Genomic DNA, 18,371 nt, shown 5'->3' on the forward strand with positions numbered 1-18,371 from the left:
TTCGCGACCAGATCCGAAGAATAACACGCTACGCGCCGCAATGCCGCTTTACGTCGGGATCTATTGGGTGGGATATTTGAGTTAGATTAGAGTTTGGAGTTAGAGCTGGGGTAGGATTAGTTTTGGCCCAGAGAGTCGAGATACCGCTTAAACGGCCTCAGCGCAGTACGGTCTTATGGAGTAGATATTAGAAACGCTTAAAGAAGACCAAACGCATATTCGGGCAGGCTGAGATGTGGCTTTGAAGGTGCGACTGAAGGTAAATGGCTTCTTTACTGCTTGTGCATTGTGGGCATGTTTGCCTGTTGTAATATTTTGATAGTTCTGTTATGAAATCGATCTGTATATACTCTTTATTCGTGATTGTAAAGTAATGTGGCAGTGTGACACTAGCTTCGAGCTCTAGCATTCGGCATCAAGTATCTGCCCAGTGTTGGTTATGCTGATGGCTGCTTTTAAGAGTTTGTATTTATGTTGTAGTAGCCAATAACACTATTTGTGTCATGGTTTCAAATTGTCCTTGCTCTGTTATGAGTACCTTCCTATACCCAGTTTCTATTAAACAGCTGATGGAATCATTTGCTAATGTTATTATTGCCTTTAGAACTACCACAATAGTTAACATTCTATGAGGTGTGCAGGAACCCCAGATGACATGAAGCACCAAAAAGTTTTGGGAGTTTGAATCAGTCAACCAGCCAGGTCTGGCCTACAAACATTACAAGCATTTAACTAAACTAAACTAACCTGGTCACATCCCTCTCCTTATCTCCTACTTATCCCTCACCTGTTCTTAAGATATCAAATTTGAGTTCATTATAAAGATTTTTGGGAGACATTGTTAGCAGCAAAATATGATATTGTTCTGACAGGGTTATTAATTTTGCAAGACAAAGGCAGCTTTTCAACTTAAACCAATGTGAAGCAGTCAAGATGTTATCACTTGGATGCCTAGTCCTTGATCATGACATTATGAATCTCATTGATGCCCCCTACTCCCCATTTGTAGCTCATGATGCACAATGATTTATTATTATTGACATAGCATTTTCCTCAAAGTGTATGCCAAGGCAGAGGTTGTACAGAATTCTCATGGCACAAGGGCAGACATTTAGAAAAAGAAAGATGCTTAGTGAATGCTGATCAGGTGCTCCAGCCTTAAATGTACTCCACTAAACACAGTTTGTTTGCAGGTCCATCAAACAGTTCCTTTAGATTCAGTGTGCCAGTTTTTGGGATGATTGCTGGATGTGACAACATTTTGCTACCAATTTCTGAGATCTGGGGGCTAATGTACCATCCATCATGCTTGAGTATGCCTTGGGCTACAAAGTCCTTTTATGGTTAAGAGGCCAAGGTCAAACATTTACATGCTCATTAATTTTTTGTCTACCTCGTTAGGTGGGCGCAAGTTACTTGTCTGGACATCCGTTTGGTCACACAGGGCTGGTAACACTTTTTGCAGCATTTGAAGAGTTGGAGCATACAGTTCAGGTCCATATTGAGTGTCAATATGGGTGGCCATTGGCTCATCTATCTCAATCTGGAAATGATCCATTCTTGTTTGTTATTGTGGCTTTGTATGATGTATGTATTTATAGTCCATGTGTTGCCATCTGTCATCCTAATGATGGTTTTTATTTCAGGCAACCCATCAATGATTTGATAAAATGCTTCAACACGAGTCAACCCCCACTGCTTACAAGGTTCTGACAATCATTGGGCCATGCTTCAATGGAATTGGATCTGTGTGGCTAGCACGGCATGCAACATCCGGCAATCTTGTGGCTGTGAAGAAATACGAGGTTGACAAATGTAACCATGAAATACTGGAGATGCTCCAGGTGAGAAACCTATTATCTTAATTGAATAGCAGATATGTTGCACTGAAGTTCTATAATTTGATCACTTTTGTAGAGTTAAGAACTGTGTACCTGGTGTTTTGTGCTAAAGCAGGCTGTTTAGCCATGTCCCTGAATGTTTGTACAAGCATGCAGTGCTGTGGTGACAAAGCCACTTGAGGGGTTTATTGGGGCCATGAGTGCTGTGGCTCCAAATGCTTAAAATCATGCATAATTTTCTGTTTGGCAGAATCATTGGTGAACTAGCACAATATTCAGAGCTTGGCCCATGGGCCATCCCTAAACCTGTCCTGTGTGAATGTGTGATCTGCCCCCGTACTGATCCCTTTCAAATACCACACCTATTGTCTCAAAATAATAGACTCACCCAATTTGAGCTGACTTACTAGTATTTTGTGACCATAAACTATGATAGTTTTCTAGCTGTATCTGTTATAAACAAACCACATCCAATTAATCAAACAATGTCTACAAACAAACCCTATTTGTACCCTGTGCTGCCATGACTACCAACCTATGTTGAAACCTTGTTCTGCTGGTGTGACAACTCGGTGCTAACCATGCTGATGGCGCGTCATCCGGCCGTTGACAGCACGAGAGCCGCATGATGCGCCAGCTGCGCCACCCCAGCCTGATGCCCTGCCTCAGCTCCTTCGTCTGCGGCTCTCAGCTGTGGATGGTGGAGCCGCTCTGTGGCTATGGCTCTACCAAGGACCTGTTGGCTGCCCATTTCAACGAGGGCCTACCCGAGCGCGCCATCGCGCTGATCCTGCGCGACGTGCTGCAGGCACTTGAGTACCTGCATCAGCAAGGCTGCATACACAGGTGGGACGGTTGGCTAGCACAGGCCTGGGTCAGCATTGCTTAGTGTCTCGTGTCAAATATGGTGACAAGAAGATGGCACAACCATTTTTCCAATAAAGTGTATGTTTCGGGCGGACAGGTGAGGTCAACGAACTCCTGCCTGTGTGTTTTTTTAGCCTGGCTTGGCAGGAGCTTCGCTTTTCCTGTGGTTGGCGAAAATGGCGACGACGACAGCGTCTCCGTTTTGGTCCTGTTGTTGAGCGTGTTAGAACGATCCTGAAAAGGTCATAGCACGTTCCTCGCACCGTCGGTTAAAACTGTGGCGTGTTCTAAGTATCAAGTTGCATGGACCGGGTGCGGTCCGAATTATTACAAAAGGTGAATTAGCGCTGGGATACGTGCCTTTTGGGAGTATGTCTGGTAATGGGTCGAACTGAAGCCAGGTAAATGGTTATTTTATACTAAACGCATGAGCGTTCATGTAACGTGATCGATCGTCATACCCATGTAATCTCAGCTCAAATCCCTGAAAAGCATGTCCTCATCGCAGCAGCGTAACCTGACAACCTCTCTCTTTATCTGGGTTTGTGTGTGCGTGTGCGTGTGTGTGCGTGTGCGTGTGCGCGTGCGCGTGCGCGTGCGCGTGCGGTGGCCATGCCTGCCTGCCGTTAACCGGCGCCCCGTCGGCCGCAGGAGTGTCCGGGCGTCTCACATAGTGGTGAGCGACGCCGGCCGGACGTACCTGACCGGCCTGCGCTCCAGCGTCAGCCTGTACCGGCACGGCCGCCGGCTGCCCCGGCTGCACCGCTACCCGGACTGTGCCGCCGACAGCCTCAACTGGCTCAGTCCCGAGATACTGGCCCAGGTGAGTGTCAGCGTGTACCGGCACGGCCGCCGGCTGCCCCGGCTACGCCGCTACCCGGACTGCGCGGCCGACAGCCTCAACTGTCGGCGGCGCAGCCAGGTAACCGTCGGCGGAGGGAGCCAACGCGGAATGGCTGCCGGCGACAGTGTGTGGCGGCCGAGGATGTTGGCCCGCAGAGTTGGTGACGTTCGGATGTTTGGCTGCACGAGACTGCAGGATGTCACCGTCTTCGTAAGCATCCCTGCAAAGCATTTACTGGGCGCAAAATGACCTCAGAATTTAGCGCGCCCTAAAACTCAGATCAACATCGAAGCATTTACCTCACATGAGCCAGCGACGCGTGACAACGCCTGAGCAGCGGCGCGTTGCGCCCTTGACTGGGGACGAGGTCACCACGCAGCGCGCCGCGGCTCCTGTCGTGCTCGTCACTGTGTGGCGGCACGCGGCCGGCAGGACCTGCGCGGCTACTCGGAGACATCCGACGTCTACAGCGTCGGCATTACCGCCTGCGAGCTGGCCAACGGCATGGAGCCGTTCGCACAAATGCTGCCCACGGCCATGCTGTACGAGAAGCTGGACGGTGAGGGCGTGCCTGGCCTGCTCGACTCGTCCACCATCGACGCCAGCTACGTCGACCAGGAGCTGTCTGCGCAGACTGACGACCTCGGGCAAGGTGTGTTCGACTGGCGGGGCCGGCTCTGGCGGGTCAGGGACCGGTCCCGTGTGCTGACGAACAGGACAAGGTCGGGCCGGTGAACATTGTCGGGTCGCCCAGTGTGTGGCCGCACAGATGGGCAGGGCCAGCTCGGCGGCGTGGGCCGAGCTCGGTTGGGCGTGGCCGGCGATCGGCGCCGGGCGGGCCTGACAGGGACGCCGCCGTCGCCAGGAGACCGGGGCGAGCTGAGCAGCTTCCAGCGGGTGATGCAGGCAGCTCCGCGCCGCCGCTTCACCGACTGGTTCCACCAGCTGGTGCGGCTGTGTGTGGAGCGCGACCCGCTGCGGCGGCCGGCCGTCGCGCGCCTGCTCACGCACCCGTTCCTGGTGCGACACTGCCGGCGCGCGCCGCCGCTCACGCACCTGCTGCGGCCGGGTGTGCCCGTCAACGAGGCCACGCTGCTCGAGGGTGAGTAGCGCGCTGTCCGCCGATCCTGCGCCCCCAAGCATGGCGGCGGGCGGTGGCCGGCCGGGGGAGTGCGGGCGCTGATGCCCGCTTCCGGCGGTGGGTGCAAAGTGAGTACTGAAGCCGACGCGCCGTAAAACACCAATAAACAACAACCGGCTTCTGGCGTGTCATGGGTTTGCCATCGATGAGGATGTTGTATCGCTTCAGCTCAGCTGCAGCTGTCGTTGCGTGTAACCTCAACTAATGATACCTGATGGACATTCTATGGCGCTTGCGTGCTAAAACTGGCCTTTGTTAAAATGTCGGTTTAGTGATCGGTTCGCAAGTGTCATTGCCGCGCGTTTGCGGGTTTGTTGACTTTCCCGCTCTGTATATTCCAGGTGAGCAGATAAAAAGCGACTCGCTGGTCTCGGAGATGGTGAGTTTGCAAGTAGGCACGAACGCTTGGGATTTCTAAGTAAACGTGGAGCGAGCGAACACCAATATCTGGCAGTTGAAGGCGGTCTCCGATGGGTGAAGCGCCAAGCCGGTGCGCCACGGAGAGCCGCGCGTCAGCTAAGCCGCGACACCGGAGAGCTCTGTGTCACCCGACAGTCAGCGTCAGCGCCTGGCGGTGCGCCACGGAGAGCCACGCGTCAGCTAAGCCGCGACCCCGGAGAGCTCTGTGTCACCCGACAGTCAGCGTCAGCGCCTGGCGGTGGGAGAACGCCGCCCCGGCCGCGCCAGTACAAACACGCGCACTCCGACTGTGATAGGAGCTCCGCTGAGCGCGGGCCAACGGAGCGGCGCGGCCGGCGTGGGCAGGGCAGGGGCACCCGATAGGAGGTAGGCCTATTGGCCGTCCTGCACGCCTCGGATTACCTGTTATCGAGCTTCTCACTCCGCAATAAATCAACCTACCTGCGGGCCGCTGTTTCGCTTTACCGGACGCCGGTTGTTTGGAGGGTGATTCGGCGGTGGCGATGTGATGTCAATTGAATGCTTAGTGGTTCATTGGGATTACGATCTCTGTTTTGTGAGAATAACGTAACCCCTTGCACGTTAGAACTATTTCCCTTTACGGACTATTAACTATTTCTTTTGAGTATTATGTCACGAACTATTTCCCTTTACGAAGTTTAGAACTATTTCCCTTTAGATCTCCCATTTTTCCTTTCACGGGATGCATTACTCTGCCGAGCATTACAATCCTTGTTTGGTGATGCTCGGGTTCGCTGAACACCGTCCCGAGCAGCCTGTGTGTCGCTGGAAGATTGCGCACGGCTCTCACCTGGCGCGGCTCGCTGGCCACAGTCGCGTGATGGGCGATGTGCTCCGGTGTCATTCGCTGATGGGAGAAGCGGCAGCGTTTTGTGAAGTGGTAGTTCTGTCACGTTCAGCGTTTGCGCACTTTCTCGCCGCGCGGCCCCACACCGGGCAGAAAGGTGCGACACTTTTGAATCCCACTGCTGGAATGCCAGGCGCGGACAGATCTTATCGTTTCATTTTTCCCATACTGAACGCAAACGGTGTTTATTACTTTATCAACTACGTTGATGAGACTCACCGCGCATTACACAGTCGCATAAATCGACTTGCAATCGAAGCGTTGGCACGTTTTCATCGTTGCCATCCTTCCAACTTTTGTTTCTTGAGGAAGATGGAACCCCGCTGGCGGCATTAAAGTGTGATGGTGCTTTTACGTCAATGACAAGGGTTTAGCCACACCCTGCTTTTACTGCTCTCAAATATGGGAGCACCAGTTGTAACTTTACAGTAGTCAGTTGAATACATCGCCGCAAAAAGGCAATGCTTGTTTTTCCTGCGTCTGCTAAGTGCAGTATACTTCAACATGCTATTTTCGTTTGGTTGGATAAAGGTGAGTTTGGGAAACTGCATTTACTGTGCACCATCCCTTAAAAACTGTTAATGTCTTCCACGGATCAGCCCCACCGATTTTTTTTTTTTTGACAACGCCACAGCCCCACCATCAGAGGCGCAGGTACGGGTGAGGGGCACTGGAGGTACGTGCCCCCCCCCCCCCCTGTGTTTAAAGAGGACCCTTCGGACCCCTCGCAACCGACGATTGAGTTCCCGGGGGTCCGAAAGGTCGACCCGAGGTCATATTCAGGGCCTGCAGGACCGGGCACTCCCATGCCAGCGAGAAAGCGCTTTGCGCCGATCGGGGGCCCGTGATTGGTACGGGCCTATGTGTCGGTCAGATACTGCCAGTGCCGCATAGTCGGCTCCGTGTCGGGGGGGGGGGGGGGGGGCTGGAGGGCCCATTTTCCAAGCAGCAACAAAGCTGGAGCCAGCGATTTACGTTAGGCGGTGCCCCAGCGTGTGTCAGGGGGCGCCACAGTGCCCAAAGGGGGCCTTGCATTGGCGAGGGGCCCCGATTCAGCCAGAAGCAGTGTTCGAGGAGACCTGAAGAGAGCCTGGAGGGCCCACTGGCACCGATAATCAAGGGCCCGATTGGAGGGGCTAAGGCACGAGGGGCTGGTCAGAGTCTTCAGGGGCCCGGCCGGCGCGGTCGGGATTCAGATAACAATAAGAGGGCCCTGTCCCATAGGTCCGTGACCTGAATTATCAGAGTGTCTTGTGCCAACTGATTAAGGAGCCCTTGAGACAAAGCGGGCGCTTATGTCGGGCAGAGACCGCCAACACCGAACAGTTGGTTCCGGTCGGTCGGAACACCGGAACCCAATTCCCAAGCAGGCCCGGGCCTGGGTCCCTGAAACAATTATCGGGGCTTCTGCGTCGGTCAGGAGCTCGCGGTGCCAACAGGGGATCTTGTGCCGGCGAGTTGTCCCCGATCTGGTCACGGGCTTTATTTGGGAAGGCCGGAAATGGGGTCGAAAGGCCCCTTGGGGCCAAAGATCAAGGACCCGATCGGTGGACTGAAGGGACCGAAAGGCGCGAAGGACTGGTCGTGGGTCACAATAAGGCCGTCCCCCGCCCGTAGGTCCGTGACATCAAATATGAGTCGGGGGGTCCCTTGAGTCGATTGGAGACCCATGGGACAGTGTCAGCCTCTATTTCGGTCAGAGATAACTATCACCGAGAAGTTGGCTCTGTGTTAATCTGAGCCTTCGGATCAATTCCCCAATCCCCCTGCCCACCATTGAAGGTGCACGACGTGGTCGTCGTCCGTAGCTTCACGGAGCACACTTCTCACTACCTCATAAGGCTTGTTACAGGCATGGGCTTCACAAAGCTGCATATCGATTTATCTTTCCGACGTCGACGAATCTGGCGCCAAAAGCAAGGTCGATTCGTCATCATGTGCTGTCTTCTCCAGTTGTCATCTTAGACGAGATAAACTACCTGGGAGCATAGGGTCAACTGTAATAGGTAACGCCAATCGTAAGAGATGGCGTAAATACTCAGGAAGCATTGTACATGGCACTTGGAGCTGCTGGCCTGTTCATGAATTTTTTATCGAACGCAGCAGGCATGGGACCGACGAGGAAATTACCCGACAAACTGATCCCATGGGCTGCTTGAGATGTCAAGCATTAAAAAAAAAACGACACGCGGCAAGCAAAGGGGATGCGTTTTTCAAGATGCATTTTGCTCAGGAGTCGGGCGTAGTCGTTGGGTGTTACCTGTTAACATACTTAACTTTGATATTGTTAATGAGCAATAGTTTATATGTTGTCTATCTAGATTCCAGTAAGGCTTTTGGTAAGGTGCCACACCAACGTCTGCTATATCAGTAAATATTGCATGGCATTGAGATAATATTTTTGGCTGGGAAAGGGCTTGGCTGCTGGATAGGAAACAAAGAGTGGTGGTTAATGGAACAAAATCTCAGTGGGAGCTAGTAGAGATTGGGGTTCCAAAGGGGTCGGTGTTGGGCCCTTTGCTGTGTTATTTTTGTGAATAATATTGAGATAGTACTAGGAGGAAAGGAGCGAAAATTTGGTAACGATATTAAATTGGTACATCTGTTCAAAAATACTGATCGGATGAACCAAATTCAACTTGACTTAAATAAACGGCTAGTGAACTAGGCTTATTTGTGGCACATGTCATTGAATTATGATAGACGTAAGGTGATGCATTTGGCAATTTTAAGCAGTGAGAGCATTAGCTATAAAATGAGAGGCCGGGAGTTAGACCAGATCAAGTAAGAAAATGACTTAGGGGTTATAATTTCAAGGAATTTAAAGGGTGAAAATGATGTGGGCCGTAGCAGCAAAGCACTTCGGATGCTGGGAGTTATAAACAGGACTGTTCATCACAGGAGACGTAATGATGCCAAAAAGTTGTACTTAGCTTATGTCAGACCACACGTAGAGTATCGTGTACGGGCTTGGTCCCATGCTTCCAAAAATATATGGATTGACTGGAAGGCGTACGACTAAAAGCAACTAGGATGATTAATGGTATTGGAGACTTAGAATATAAGGATGTGCTAAGGGCCATGGATTTGAATTCACTGAAATATCCCAGCCTTAGACGGGATTTGATGGGGGTACACACGATTACGAAGGATATATAGACAAGGTAGATCTACATGGAGCACCGGAAATTAGGCCGAGACATAGAGAAAACCAGTTTCATTGAGCAAAAGATAGGATTAGAACTATGAAGAGGCAGATGTCACTTGGTTAAAGAGTAGTGAACCGTTGGAATGGGCTGACAAACGAAGTTGTAGGAAGCCCCTCCCTAGCAGAATTCAAAAACCGTTTTGGACAAGCTCTATCGCTCTAAATATCTCATTTGTAGCTAAATTTATGTAGATCATGTGATTAGTTTCGAGGATGTGCACGGGACCTGAGGAAAGCCAGCCTCGATGGGCCCTTGTGGCTCATTGTTGGCCGGATATCTTAATGCCTTTATGTCTTAGTGCTGCTTGCGCGGGCGCGCGGGAGTCAAGCGTCCCCGTTAGGTGTTTCTGGTGTTTGTGCGGGAGTCAAGTGTGGCCGTTGGGTCTTGTCTGCCGTTTGATTAGGAGTCAAGCGTGTCCGTTGGGTGTTACCCGCTGCTTGCGCAGGAGTCAAGCGTGACCGTTGGCTGTTTCTGGTGTTTGTGCGGGAGTCAGGTGTGGCCGTTGGGTCTTGTCTGCTGGTTGTGCGGTAATCAAGTGTGGCCGTTGGGTGTGGTCTGCTGTTTGGATCTTGACACCCCCGCTGCATTGTGCTGAGTGTATCATACCTCATCCATTTATCTCACCAGGTTGTTAACTTTAAACACCCGTGTATGCAAGTGATTGTGTAAGGACCCTGGCTCGCCACAATGGGCTGAAAGTATCATTGCATTAGAGAGGACTGTTAAACGGCGATGTTTGTGGAACGCAGTGCCTGTATCAAGCAGCAATGCGCCCTCTCAGTTTATTTACGATTCGTGAGGAACCTCAGCACACGGCAATCACTGGCATTTGTTGTCAACAGACCACTTGAGTGTGGCGAAGTCCTAGCAAAAATAAGCGAGATCAGTTGAAGCACGCTACAAGTATTCCCTTGCTTAACACCAGCGTCGACAACCTTTGGTGTCTGCATCACCGTCCAACGTGATGTCAACGCACGGTAGGTGCCGTTTCCAAAGCGCATATCACATAACCACTGAACAAATGACTTCTAAACCATTTATTTACCGCATTATCGCAGGTATGCAGCGGTTGGTAGAGTGCAGGTCCGTGTACAGGTGATGATGGGCAGCAGGCGGCGCTAAGCACGACATACACATGGGCCACTTAATCAGTAATCATGTAGTGGAACACAGCAGGTAAACATTCGTCATTTTTCTATACGCTGTGTGTGTTACGAGCCCACGTGTGAAATGCAGTCGCTGACGCTTCACAAAGGTAGCGTATGGAACCGTATCGTTTAGCGACGAAGCGTGTCGTTCCATTTTTTTATTATAAAAACTACACTACGTTCTGGTCGGTCCAAAGCGAAGGCAGATTGCCATGCTACCTGCCGATTAAGTCGGCTTGTTGGATTCATAGGAAAGTGATATAGACAAATGGCCTCGCTCCCCTACTGGGATCAATGGCACACGAAATGCAGGATGCTTCAGGCGTTAATTTAACATGGTACTCGACAACATTCTCACCTTCCGGCAAATAAAGTAAACAGAGGTTTGAAAAAAAGGTATCTCTGTCGATATTTCGTGCATAACACTTTGCCGGGACTAGGGAAAATTAAAGCGCTATAATTTCACGTTCTTTTGATCGATAACGCGGAATTCTCGAGGTTCAACGGCCGTTGGCTTTGTCGAGGTCGATGGCCTCGATCAATTGTAGTGCACGCAATGTCGGCTGATGTCCAGTTTTGTTTGAACCATCCTTTTTACATGTTTTTAGGAATGTTCAAAATGTTGTAGAATGGCTCGAAGAAAAGCTGTCAATAGCGGCTCGGAATTCCAAAGAGAGCTGTCGGCTTACACTAGCACGATGGGGGACGGGACGGGTACTAAAGATGCGACAAGTTCATGACAATTTGGCCCATGGCTGCTGAAACCTGGACCACAGCTGTCTAACGAAATCTGCTGTCTGTTGCGTCACGTTGTCTTGTTTTGGGTGCAGAGCGGTGGTGTGCCGCCAGTGCCTGCGACAAGCTCAGCACCACGACTCGGTCGGCTCCGACCCCGGCACCAGCAGGGGACCGTCGTCCCCGTCGCTACTGCTCATGTCGGCCTCGTCGCCGTACAGGTCGGCCAGACGGCGGAACCGGGGGCCCAGCTCCTGCAGGTAGTCGAAGTTCTGGTCCCCGTCGGTGGTGCCTGTCGGACGCGTCCAAGGAGCGTCAGCTTAGCCGGACCATCCCGACTTCGCTGGTCAGCTGACAGGGGCAGTGCATGGCCACGGGCCTGCTGAGGACGACCGGAGGGAACCGAGGAGGACCAGGGCTGTTACAGGCGTCTTGGTAGTTAACCAACCAGACCTGTCGCAGGAATTTCAGGAAGGTCGGCTAAAGTGGAAACGACCTGCCGCGGACAGATGAGGAGGACCAGACCTGCAGACAGCTGAGGGGGACCAGACTTGCCGCGGACAGTGGGGGAGGACCGGACTTGCCGCGGACAGTGGAGGAGGACCAGACTTGCCGCAGACAGTGGAGGAGAGAGCCCTGCGGCAGACAGCTGGGGAGGTCCAGACCTGCAGCGGACAGGGTGGAGGGCCCTGCGGCGGGCAGCTGGGGAGGTCCAGACCTGCAGCGGACAGTGGTGGAGGGCCCTGCGGCGGGCAGCTGGGGAGGTCCAGACCTGCAGCGGACAGTGGAAAGAACCCAGACAGCCCATGCGACGGCCCTGACTTAAGGGAGGTCACATCAAAACGGGGGTAGGTCACGCCTGAGCTGCAAGTGCTTCCGTCGTGTTGAGGTAGGTCATATCTGGGTTGAGGAATGTCACGCATGAGTTCAGGGAGCTCACATGACTTGAGTTGGTGGAGGCCGCACCTGAGATGATGGAGAAGAATGACTTAGAGGCGCTGCCGTCTCCCTTGTAGAGGTAATACACACCGTATTAAGCCTTAAAATAAGACCGTATTATATCCCATGCACCCAGACCCATATGTTGGCAGGACGCTGAAATACTTTGCTCCGGCTATTTCCCAATTAAACACACCATGTTGAGGGTCACCATTGAGTTGAGGAAAATTACACTAGAGTTGTGACGGGTTACATCAGGACGTTTGGAGGTCACAGTTGAGTTGAGGAAGATCGCGCCTGAGATCAGAAAGATAAAAACTGAGTTGAGAGAGGTCGCCCCCGAATGGCGGGAGATCACACCTGAGTTCGGGAAGGTCATATCTAAGTTATGGGTGGTGACACCTGAGGTGAGGGAGGTGACACCAGAGGCGAGGGAAGCTGCATCTAACCTGTAAGAAGTCAAACCCGAGCCGAATAGTGCCATGCCTAAGTTTGGGAGGTCGTACAAGACCTGAGGGTGTCGCATCACCCATGAGTTTGTGGAGACCGCACCTGAGTTGATGGAGGAGAGTGACCCGGCGGAGCTATCGTTTCCCTCGTAGGCATAGTTCCGCAGGTCATCCTGGGCCCCGATGCCGTCCTTGTCGTCCAGCGCCGGTGGCTTGTCGTTCAGGGCGTCCTGGGTGGATGGCGGCGGCACAGCCACGGCGCCCTGCAGCCCGTCGGCCCGTCTCCTCTGCGAAGTCGCAGGGGACGAGGTCAGGGAAGGCAAATCTGGCGCGGCGCAGAGGCTCGGCGAGTGAGACCATGCACAACAGTGTTTATGCCCTCTCGCGTGCTACCAACACAGCTCTGTTCTGCCTCCCTCATTGTGGACTGCTTGGTAGATAGTCGTCCCTTTTCGATGATGCATGTCGGGCGTCCACGGCATTCCTCGAGTCGCGTGGGCATCTTCTCGACATGCGTTTAGGGGAAAGATTGGTAGATAATGATCATCAAACTTCCACCTAAAAACTTGACGCACTTAACTACCGATTCCAGCCAGTTCACCATGCATGAAACATCACGGCAGCCGCTTTATTCAACGTCAGTGCTGAGCACATCAGTGATAGCATTCGGCAGGGGACGGACGGTGACCGTGCTGTTTCGGTGGGCAACCGAAGATTACACTATCGGAGTCGCGCCGGCCGTTGAGCGGCGGTTTAAGTAAGTGGCGGGGAAGTAAGAAGCGTGACGTGGTTACATGTTATGACGCCACGAACGCGAGCACGTCGTCGCGGTCTGTGCAGCGACCTATAGGCGGCCGAGCACAACGCTCGGCTTGACTTACTCTTCTGTTCGTCGGTCAGCTGCAGCCTGCTCAGGTCAAACTTGGTGTTGTCCTGCTCGTGATCGCCCTCTTCGTTGAAGTTGACGATCGTCTGACGCAGCTCTGTGTCAGCCGCCTTGTATCCCTTCTTCCGATTCCTCCGGCGCATCACGAACCCGACCACCAACAGAACTGACGCACGCGCAACAGGCCGCTGACTGACAGCCACGGGCAGGACAGGCGGGCACAGACCGGCAATGCGTCAGCTGCCCCCGAGACAGGTGGTCACTGAGCAGGAGCGCTGATGGCTTACAGACAGAACTGGCGAGCAAGAACACAACAGTCGTATGGGAAGATGCACTCACTGAGGGCAAACAGCAGGCAGCACAGGATGACGGCCAAGAAGCTCGACGTGGCGTATATGACTGGCACAGGCTCGATGTTCTCATCGCAGTAGCTGCTATATTCCTCACCATAAGCAGGGTCACTCAGGTCGTACACCTATAAAATCGAGAGCATCGTTATATTCTATCGGATTCCTTTGTTCTGAACCTGCCTCTGGAAAGAGGCGTTGTAAGGCCAGGAACATGCAAGCAGCCGTGGTACGACAGACTGCTTTTTAGATGTTAGTGGCTGGTGTTTAAAACAATTCAGTCACGTCCGAAACTATTTTATTCGTTCTTGCGTAGGTACTAGCAAGATATTCTAACACTTGAAGGGAGTGTTCCACGTCTTTATGGGGGTTTTACTTGAAAAACCATCCTGAAGACCTTTCAGCGTTGTTTACGATCCTGCCCTTCCTAGGATCTAAGTTTCTTAGCCACGCGCCCGCAGTGATGGGGAAAGGTGCGTTGGGGAAAGTATTACAAGGTCACCCTGGCATTCATGATCTCATGATAACGTCATTCAAATGCTGCCACCCCATAATCCATGCGGCGGTCAAGGCCAAGAAAATAAAATTGTCGAGGCGTCTATATCTGGCCTTCGTGAGCGCAATTTACAGGTAAAACGGTGGTCAATTGGCCCTCCATCAATGCTGTGCAAACTTCAATGACATAATCAAACCATGGCACATTGAGGAGTATGTTTGCTAAACGGATAACTGTGCTGTCTAGAGCAGCCTTCCACTTAAAAAATCGCCAATGGTTACAAGTGAGCTTGTTTCATCATATCTGATGGTTGCTTTAATATCTTCAAATGTGAAACATTCCCTTCAATGGTTACTTTGTGATCCGTACGACCGTGCTATGGCATTCCTGTGGTTTTATCACGCCGTTTGGCCACATGCGCGCTCGAAGCACACCGTGTTCTATTTCAGCGCATTATCCATGCTAAAATAGCGCTGCATCGCCACGGTGCAGTGAACCAAAGCCCCATCGCACAGATGCTACTGCTTTTGTTGTTTTGCACCACTTAGGGAAAAAAATTGTACTGCCCAACCCCCATAAAACAGACCAGACGCACTTAATACGCATGGATGTAACCAGATCTTTGGGAAAGCGGACAATTAGGATGGGAGGGGTCAAAGGGAAGTGTAGAGAGAGAGCAACTTGACCTAAAACTGGCATAATAATCGTGAAAACATAAGAAACGTGCCTTCTGTGAACAATATTGACGAGGGAAACAATCCCATGTTGTGAAAATTGGGGGCATGTCCCCCAGCCCCCTCCCCGAGCCTACATCCATAGTGATAAGATACCTGCCTTAACAGAGGAAATAACGTCAGCTCTTTGCCCCGCGGTGTCCAATAGTAGCTGCAGCCAGGCGAGGGACGCGGACCATTAAGATATACACCAATTCGGAACGTGCTCCTGCCGGTGCGGCCGCCCGAGGAGCCGGCGCCAGCGAACGCTGGAGCAGACGGCTGCACGCACCGTGCTCAGGAAGGTCACGTTCTCCAGGCAGCCGAAGAAGCCCTCGGAGCCGGGCACCTCCAACCAGGCCATGAAATCCCTGACCGAGCTGATGGGCACGGCGGTGCCGCCCAGCTGCAGCGGCGTGGCCACGTTCAGGAAGGCGTTCTGCGTGTCGGCCGCCGCCGGCGCCGGCGCCGTGGCCTGGCACGCCGCCACACCCACGCAGCTGTCCACCCTCACGGTCACGTGCTGCCGGCCGCCGAGACACGGCGATGTGGACAGGTCAGCGCATGTACAGCACCCAGACACGGCGACGCATGCAGAACAGCGAGTATACAGCACCGCATAAATGAAATGCCTGGATACGGAGAGCTCTGCTCAACGATGTTGGCCGCGGCGCTAGCGGCACTTGCAGGCGCTGGACCGGGACTCATGCATCTAGCCAGACATCGGTATCCGTCTTGTCACAACCTATTGCCTGCCTTCTCAAGATGATAGAGCAGACGTCGGACTGGCGCGTGGCGCGCCGGCCGGCGTCACACGGGCGCACCCCACCTGCGTGTCCCAGCTGATGTCCACATGGTGTCGGCGGCCATCGTCCACCACGCTCTGAGGGCTGGCCACCGCTGTGCCGGTGCCGTAGTTCATGAACACGCGCAGGACGACCCTTCAGCACGTCCACGGCGAAAAAGTCTGCAGCCCCACCCACATTAGAGTCATGCATCCGGGATCAAAATTAAAGTCAACTATGGCGTGCTCCAGAGAGATCGGAAGGAAAATGACGATGATGATCGGGAGACAAGTTGAAAGCAGCGTGATCACAACCAGAAATACGTTGTGACTTGTTTTTTTTTAGCTTTAATCTGCCATACTTTTACGTAACCAGAGTACTGTTGCACCTAAACATTTGCTTTCGAGACGTGCAGCCAAGCGTGATGTACGCAGATTACGGTGATCTTCGTGGCAGGTGTAATCATAACTGAATGGTCTAATCTGCGCTTCTGATAGCAATATACGCGCAAACCACCATTCTCGGCACCTGTGTGAGCACCGCTATTCCTCGCAGGCCAGACAGCGCACCGTACGCGGATACTGTTGCTCTGCTACCGCCTACTGCGCATACAAGATCGCTAATCGTGTTCCAATACTTCTATCGCCATGCACAGTGCTAGTCAACCGTCCTATTGTCAGCTATCCACTGGCTTTTTGTTCTGCCAGGATTCAAATCCGGGCATGTACGACGGAATGGAGGCAATTATCACTGACGTGATATTCATGACCAGAATTGTGCCCCGCTCACGCTCTGTGGTGTTCCGTATGCTAGTGGTCCGTCCTCTCACGGTCCTGTTGTACAAGACCAGCGCGCCGTGGTCCGTGGGCGCTCCTCTCACCTTGAACTCTGGCAGTCGGCTCGCCCATGGGTCCGTTGTACATCACCAGACCCTGGTCGGTGCTGGTGGTCATGTCGAAGCTCAGGTGGGAAGCGTTGCAGGCCGTAAGATGTGGGAGCCAGGCGTACCCGTCGCCCTTGAAGTGAATGGTGAGGCTCTCGCAGTGGGGGCCGTCGAAGCCTGCCGGGCACTCGCAGCTGGTAGAGGAATTTCGGCTGGTCAGTGATACGATTAAAGCGAAACCGAGCGTGTGCGAAGCACGGAGGTCCGACCGACTGCCATCGGGCCATGTGACGACTGACATCGGGCCATGTGTCGACTGCCATCGGGCCATGTGTTGACTGCCATCGGGCCATGTGTTGACTGCCACCGAGCCAAGTTCAGTCAGTCTGAGCTGCTTATGGCTGTAAACATTTCTCATAATCGAAGCAAAGCTCATTTGAACCGCGGTATAACTCGTTAGCGTATTGATACACAAGGAGCGTGACCGGGGCCGGCACCTGGGCGGGCTGCTAGTACTCGGCCGGCCGCCGTTCAGGCAGTCGGCGGGTCGAGGCGGCTCCTCGCAGGCGTCACACGTGTACTGCATCGCCGTCCGAACACCTGCCGGCAATAACGTCACCGATCATCGCCAACGGTTGCAGGAGTCACACGTGTACTGCATCGCCGGCCGAACACCTGCCGGCAATAACCGTCACCGATCATCGCCAACGATTACAGGAGTCACACGCGCACTGCATCGCCGTCCAAACACACGCCGGCAATGACCGTCATCGATCATTGCCAACGATTGCGGGAGTCACACGCGTACTGCATCGCCATCCAAACACATGCCGGCAATAACCGTCACCGATCGTCGCCAACGATTGCAGGAGTCACACGTGTACTGCATCGCCGTCCGAACACCTGCCGGCAATAACCGTCACCGATCATCGCCAACGGTTGCAGGAGTCACACGTGTACTGCATCGCCGGCCGAACACCTGCCGGCAATAACCGTCACCGATCATCGCCAACGATTGCAGGAGTCACACGTGTGCCACCTGCCGGCAACCACCATTACCAACCATTACCAGCGATGAAAAGCGCCAAACATGTGCTGCATTTAAGCGATCATCGCCAATTAATGTGCGCGCTAAATACTCAGAGTGCTGTTAAGTGTGATGTGTATGATAGTTGTTACGTACGTGATTAGTTGCCCTCCGTCCCAACAACGTTGTAATTGTCCTGGTGGCACAGTGGTTTAGGGCGCCCGCGTTGTGAGCGCGTACGTAGTTCGTGCTGTGTTCGAATATCAAGAGCGGAGGCCTTTCTCTTGTAAGGAGATCTTCTATTTTCGCGTCTGTTCTCGAGGCTACGTGGTCACGTGACCCGGCCAATCACAGGCCGGGGAGTAGGTCACGCCTGGGGTCGGGGTCGGCAGCGGGTCAGTCGTGGTCCGGGCGGCGGCGGGGAAGGTAGTCAGCTCTCGTTGATATTCACGACGTAGGTGGCTCCCTCCGCTCCCTTTGACTCCGACTCCGGTTCTTCTACCCTCAGCTCTCGTTGATATTCACGACGTAGCTGACTCCTCTCCCTCCGCTTCCTTTGACTCCGACTCCCGTTCTTCTACCCTCCGCTGTCGTTGGTATACATGACGTCGGCATGTCCTTGTCAACATTGCTATTCACGATGTTGACACATCTTCTGTGGCCATTGTTGTTACCGACGACTGCTACCTGCCCTTTGGATTATAGCCGCCGTGTACTCTTACCGAATATGCTCTAGCGGCGTGGAAAATTTGGATGACTTCATGCCCATATGC

General features: G+C 53.0%; 3 protein-coding genes across 4 annotated transcripts in view; 1 reads left to right on the forward strand and 2 right to left on the reverse strand.

Annotated features, from left to right (window-relative positions):
* The first annotated feature begins 42 nt into the window (after window positions 1–42).
* Stlk (Ste20-like kinase) lies at window positions 43–6,349 on the forward strand. Of its 2 annotated transcripts, none has more exons than XM_037237431.1 (7): window positions 43–259; window positions 1,647–1,844; window positions 2,455–2,687; window positions 3,360–3,531; window positions 3,985–4,204; window positions 4,421–4,654; window positions 5,035–6,349. In XM_037237431.1, exons 2-7 carry the CDS (start codon window positions 1,671–1,673, stop codon window positions 5,109–5,111), a joined length of 1,110 nt encoding a protein of 369 aa, XP_037093326.1. In that variant the 5' UTR covers window positions 43–259; window positions 1,647–1,670; the 3' UTR covers window positions 5,112–6,349. The 2 variants fall into 2 exon arrangements, with proteins under 2 accessions (XP_037093326.1, XP_037093325.1); XM_037237430.1 differs by having other exon boundaries at window positions 4,418–4,654; window positions 5,035–6,348.
* Window positions 6,350–11,201: 4,852 nt separating this feature from the next.
* LOC119111256 (cadherin-10-like) lies at window positions 11,202–13,490 on the reverse strand. The gene is made up of 3 exons (XM_037235078.1): window positions 13,343–13,490; window positions 12,565–12,786; window positions 11,202–11,365 (listed from the first exon to the last, which is right to left on the reverse strand). The coding sequence occupies exons 1-3, from the start codon at window positions 13,488–13,490 to the stop codon at window positions 11,202–11,204; spliced, it is 534 nt and encodes a 177-aa protein (XP_037090973.1).
* Window positions 13,491–13,706: 216 nt separating this feature from the next.
* The window catches only part of LOC119111257 (DE-cadherin), a 51,363-nt gene continuing 46,698 nt past the window's right edge, over window positions 13,707–18,371 (reverse strand). Inside the window, exons 25-29 of the mRNA XM_037235079.1 lie at window positions 17,069–17,171; window positions 16,569–16,765; window positions 15,733–15,870; window positions 15,196–15,426; window positions 13,707–13,822 (exon numbers count right to left, since the gene is read on the reverse strand). Of these exons, the coding sequence (XP_037090974.1) occupies window positions 13,806–13,822; window positions 15,196–15,426; window positions 15,733–15,870; window positions 16,569–16,765; window positions 17,069–17,171 (686 nt within the window). The 3' untranslated portion in view covers window positions 13,707–13,805. The remainder of the gene's footprint in view (window positions 13,823–15,195; window positions 15,427–15,732; window positions 15,871–16,568; window positions 16,766–17,068; window positions 17,172–18,371) is intronic.

This window comes from Pollicipes pollicipes, unplaced genomic scaffold (assembly GCF_011947565.3).
Source record: "Pollicipes pollicipes isolate AB1234 unplaced genomic scaffold, Ppol_2.1 Scaffold_7261;HRSCAF=8764_pilon_pilon_pilon, whole genome shotgun sequence".
NCBI classification, from domain to species: Eukaryota; Metazoa; Arthropoda; class Thecostraca; order Pollicipedomorpha; family Pollicipedidae; genus Pollicipes; species Pollicipes pollicipes.

Coding starts and splice junctions, on each gene's coding strand:
- Stlk (XM_037237430.1), top strand. CDS start 1,671: ATGCTTCAACACGAGTCAACCCCCACTGCTTACAAGGTTCTGACAATC. Junction 2,688..3,359: donor CAGCAAGGCTGCATACACAG/GTGGGACGGTTG, acceptor CGTCGGCCGCAG/GAGTGTCCGGGCGTCTCACA. Junction 4,655..5,034: donor CGAGGCCACGCTGCTCGAGG/GTGAGTAGCGCG, acceptor TGTATATTCCAG/GTGAGCAGATAAAAAGCGAC.
- LOC119111256 (XM_037235078.1), bottom strand. CDS start 13,490: ATGCGCCGGAGGAATCGGAAGAAGGGATACAAGGCGGCTGACACAGAG. Junction 12,787..13,342: donor GCTGACCGACGAACAGAAGA/GTAAGTCAAGCC, acceptor GCGCCGCGCCAG/ATTTGCCTTCCCTGACCTCG. Junction 11,366..12,564: donor ACTCTCCTCCATCAACTCAG/GTGCGGTCTCCA, acceptor CGCGTCCGACAG/GCACCACCGACGGGGACCAG.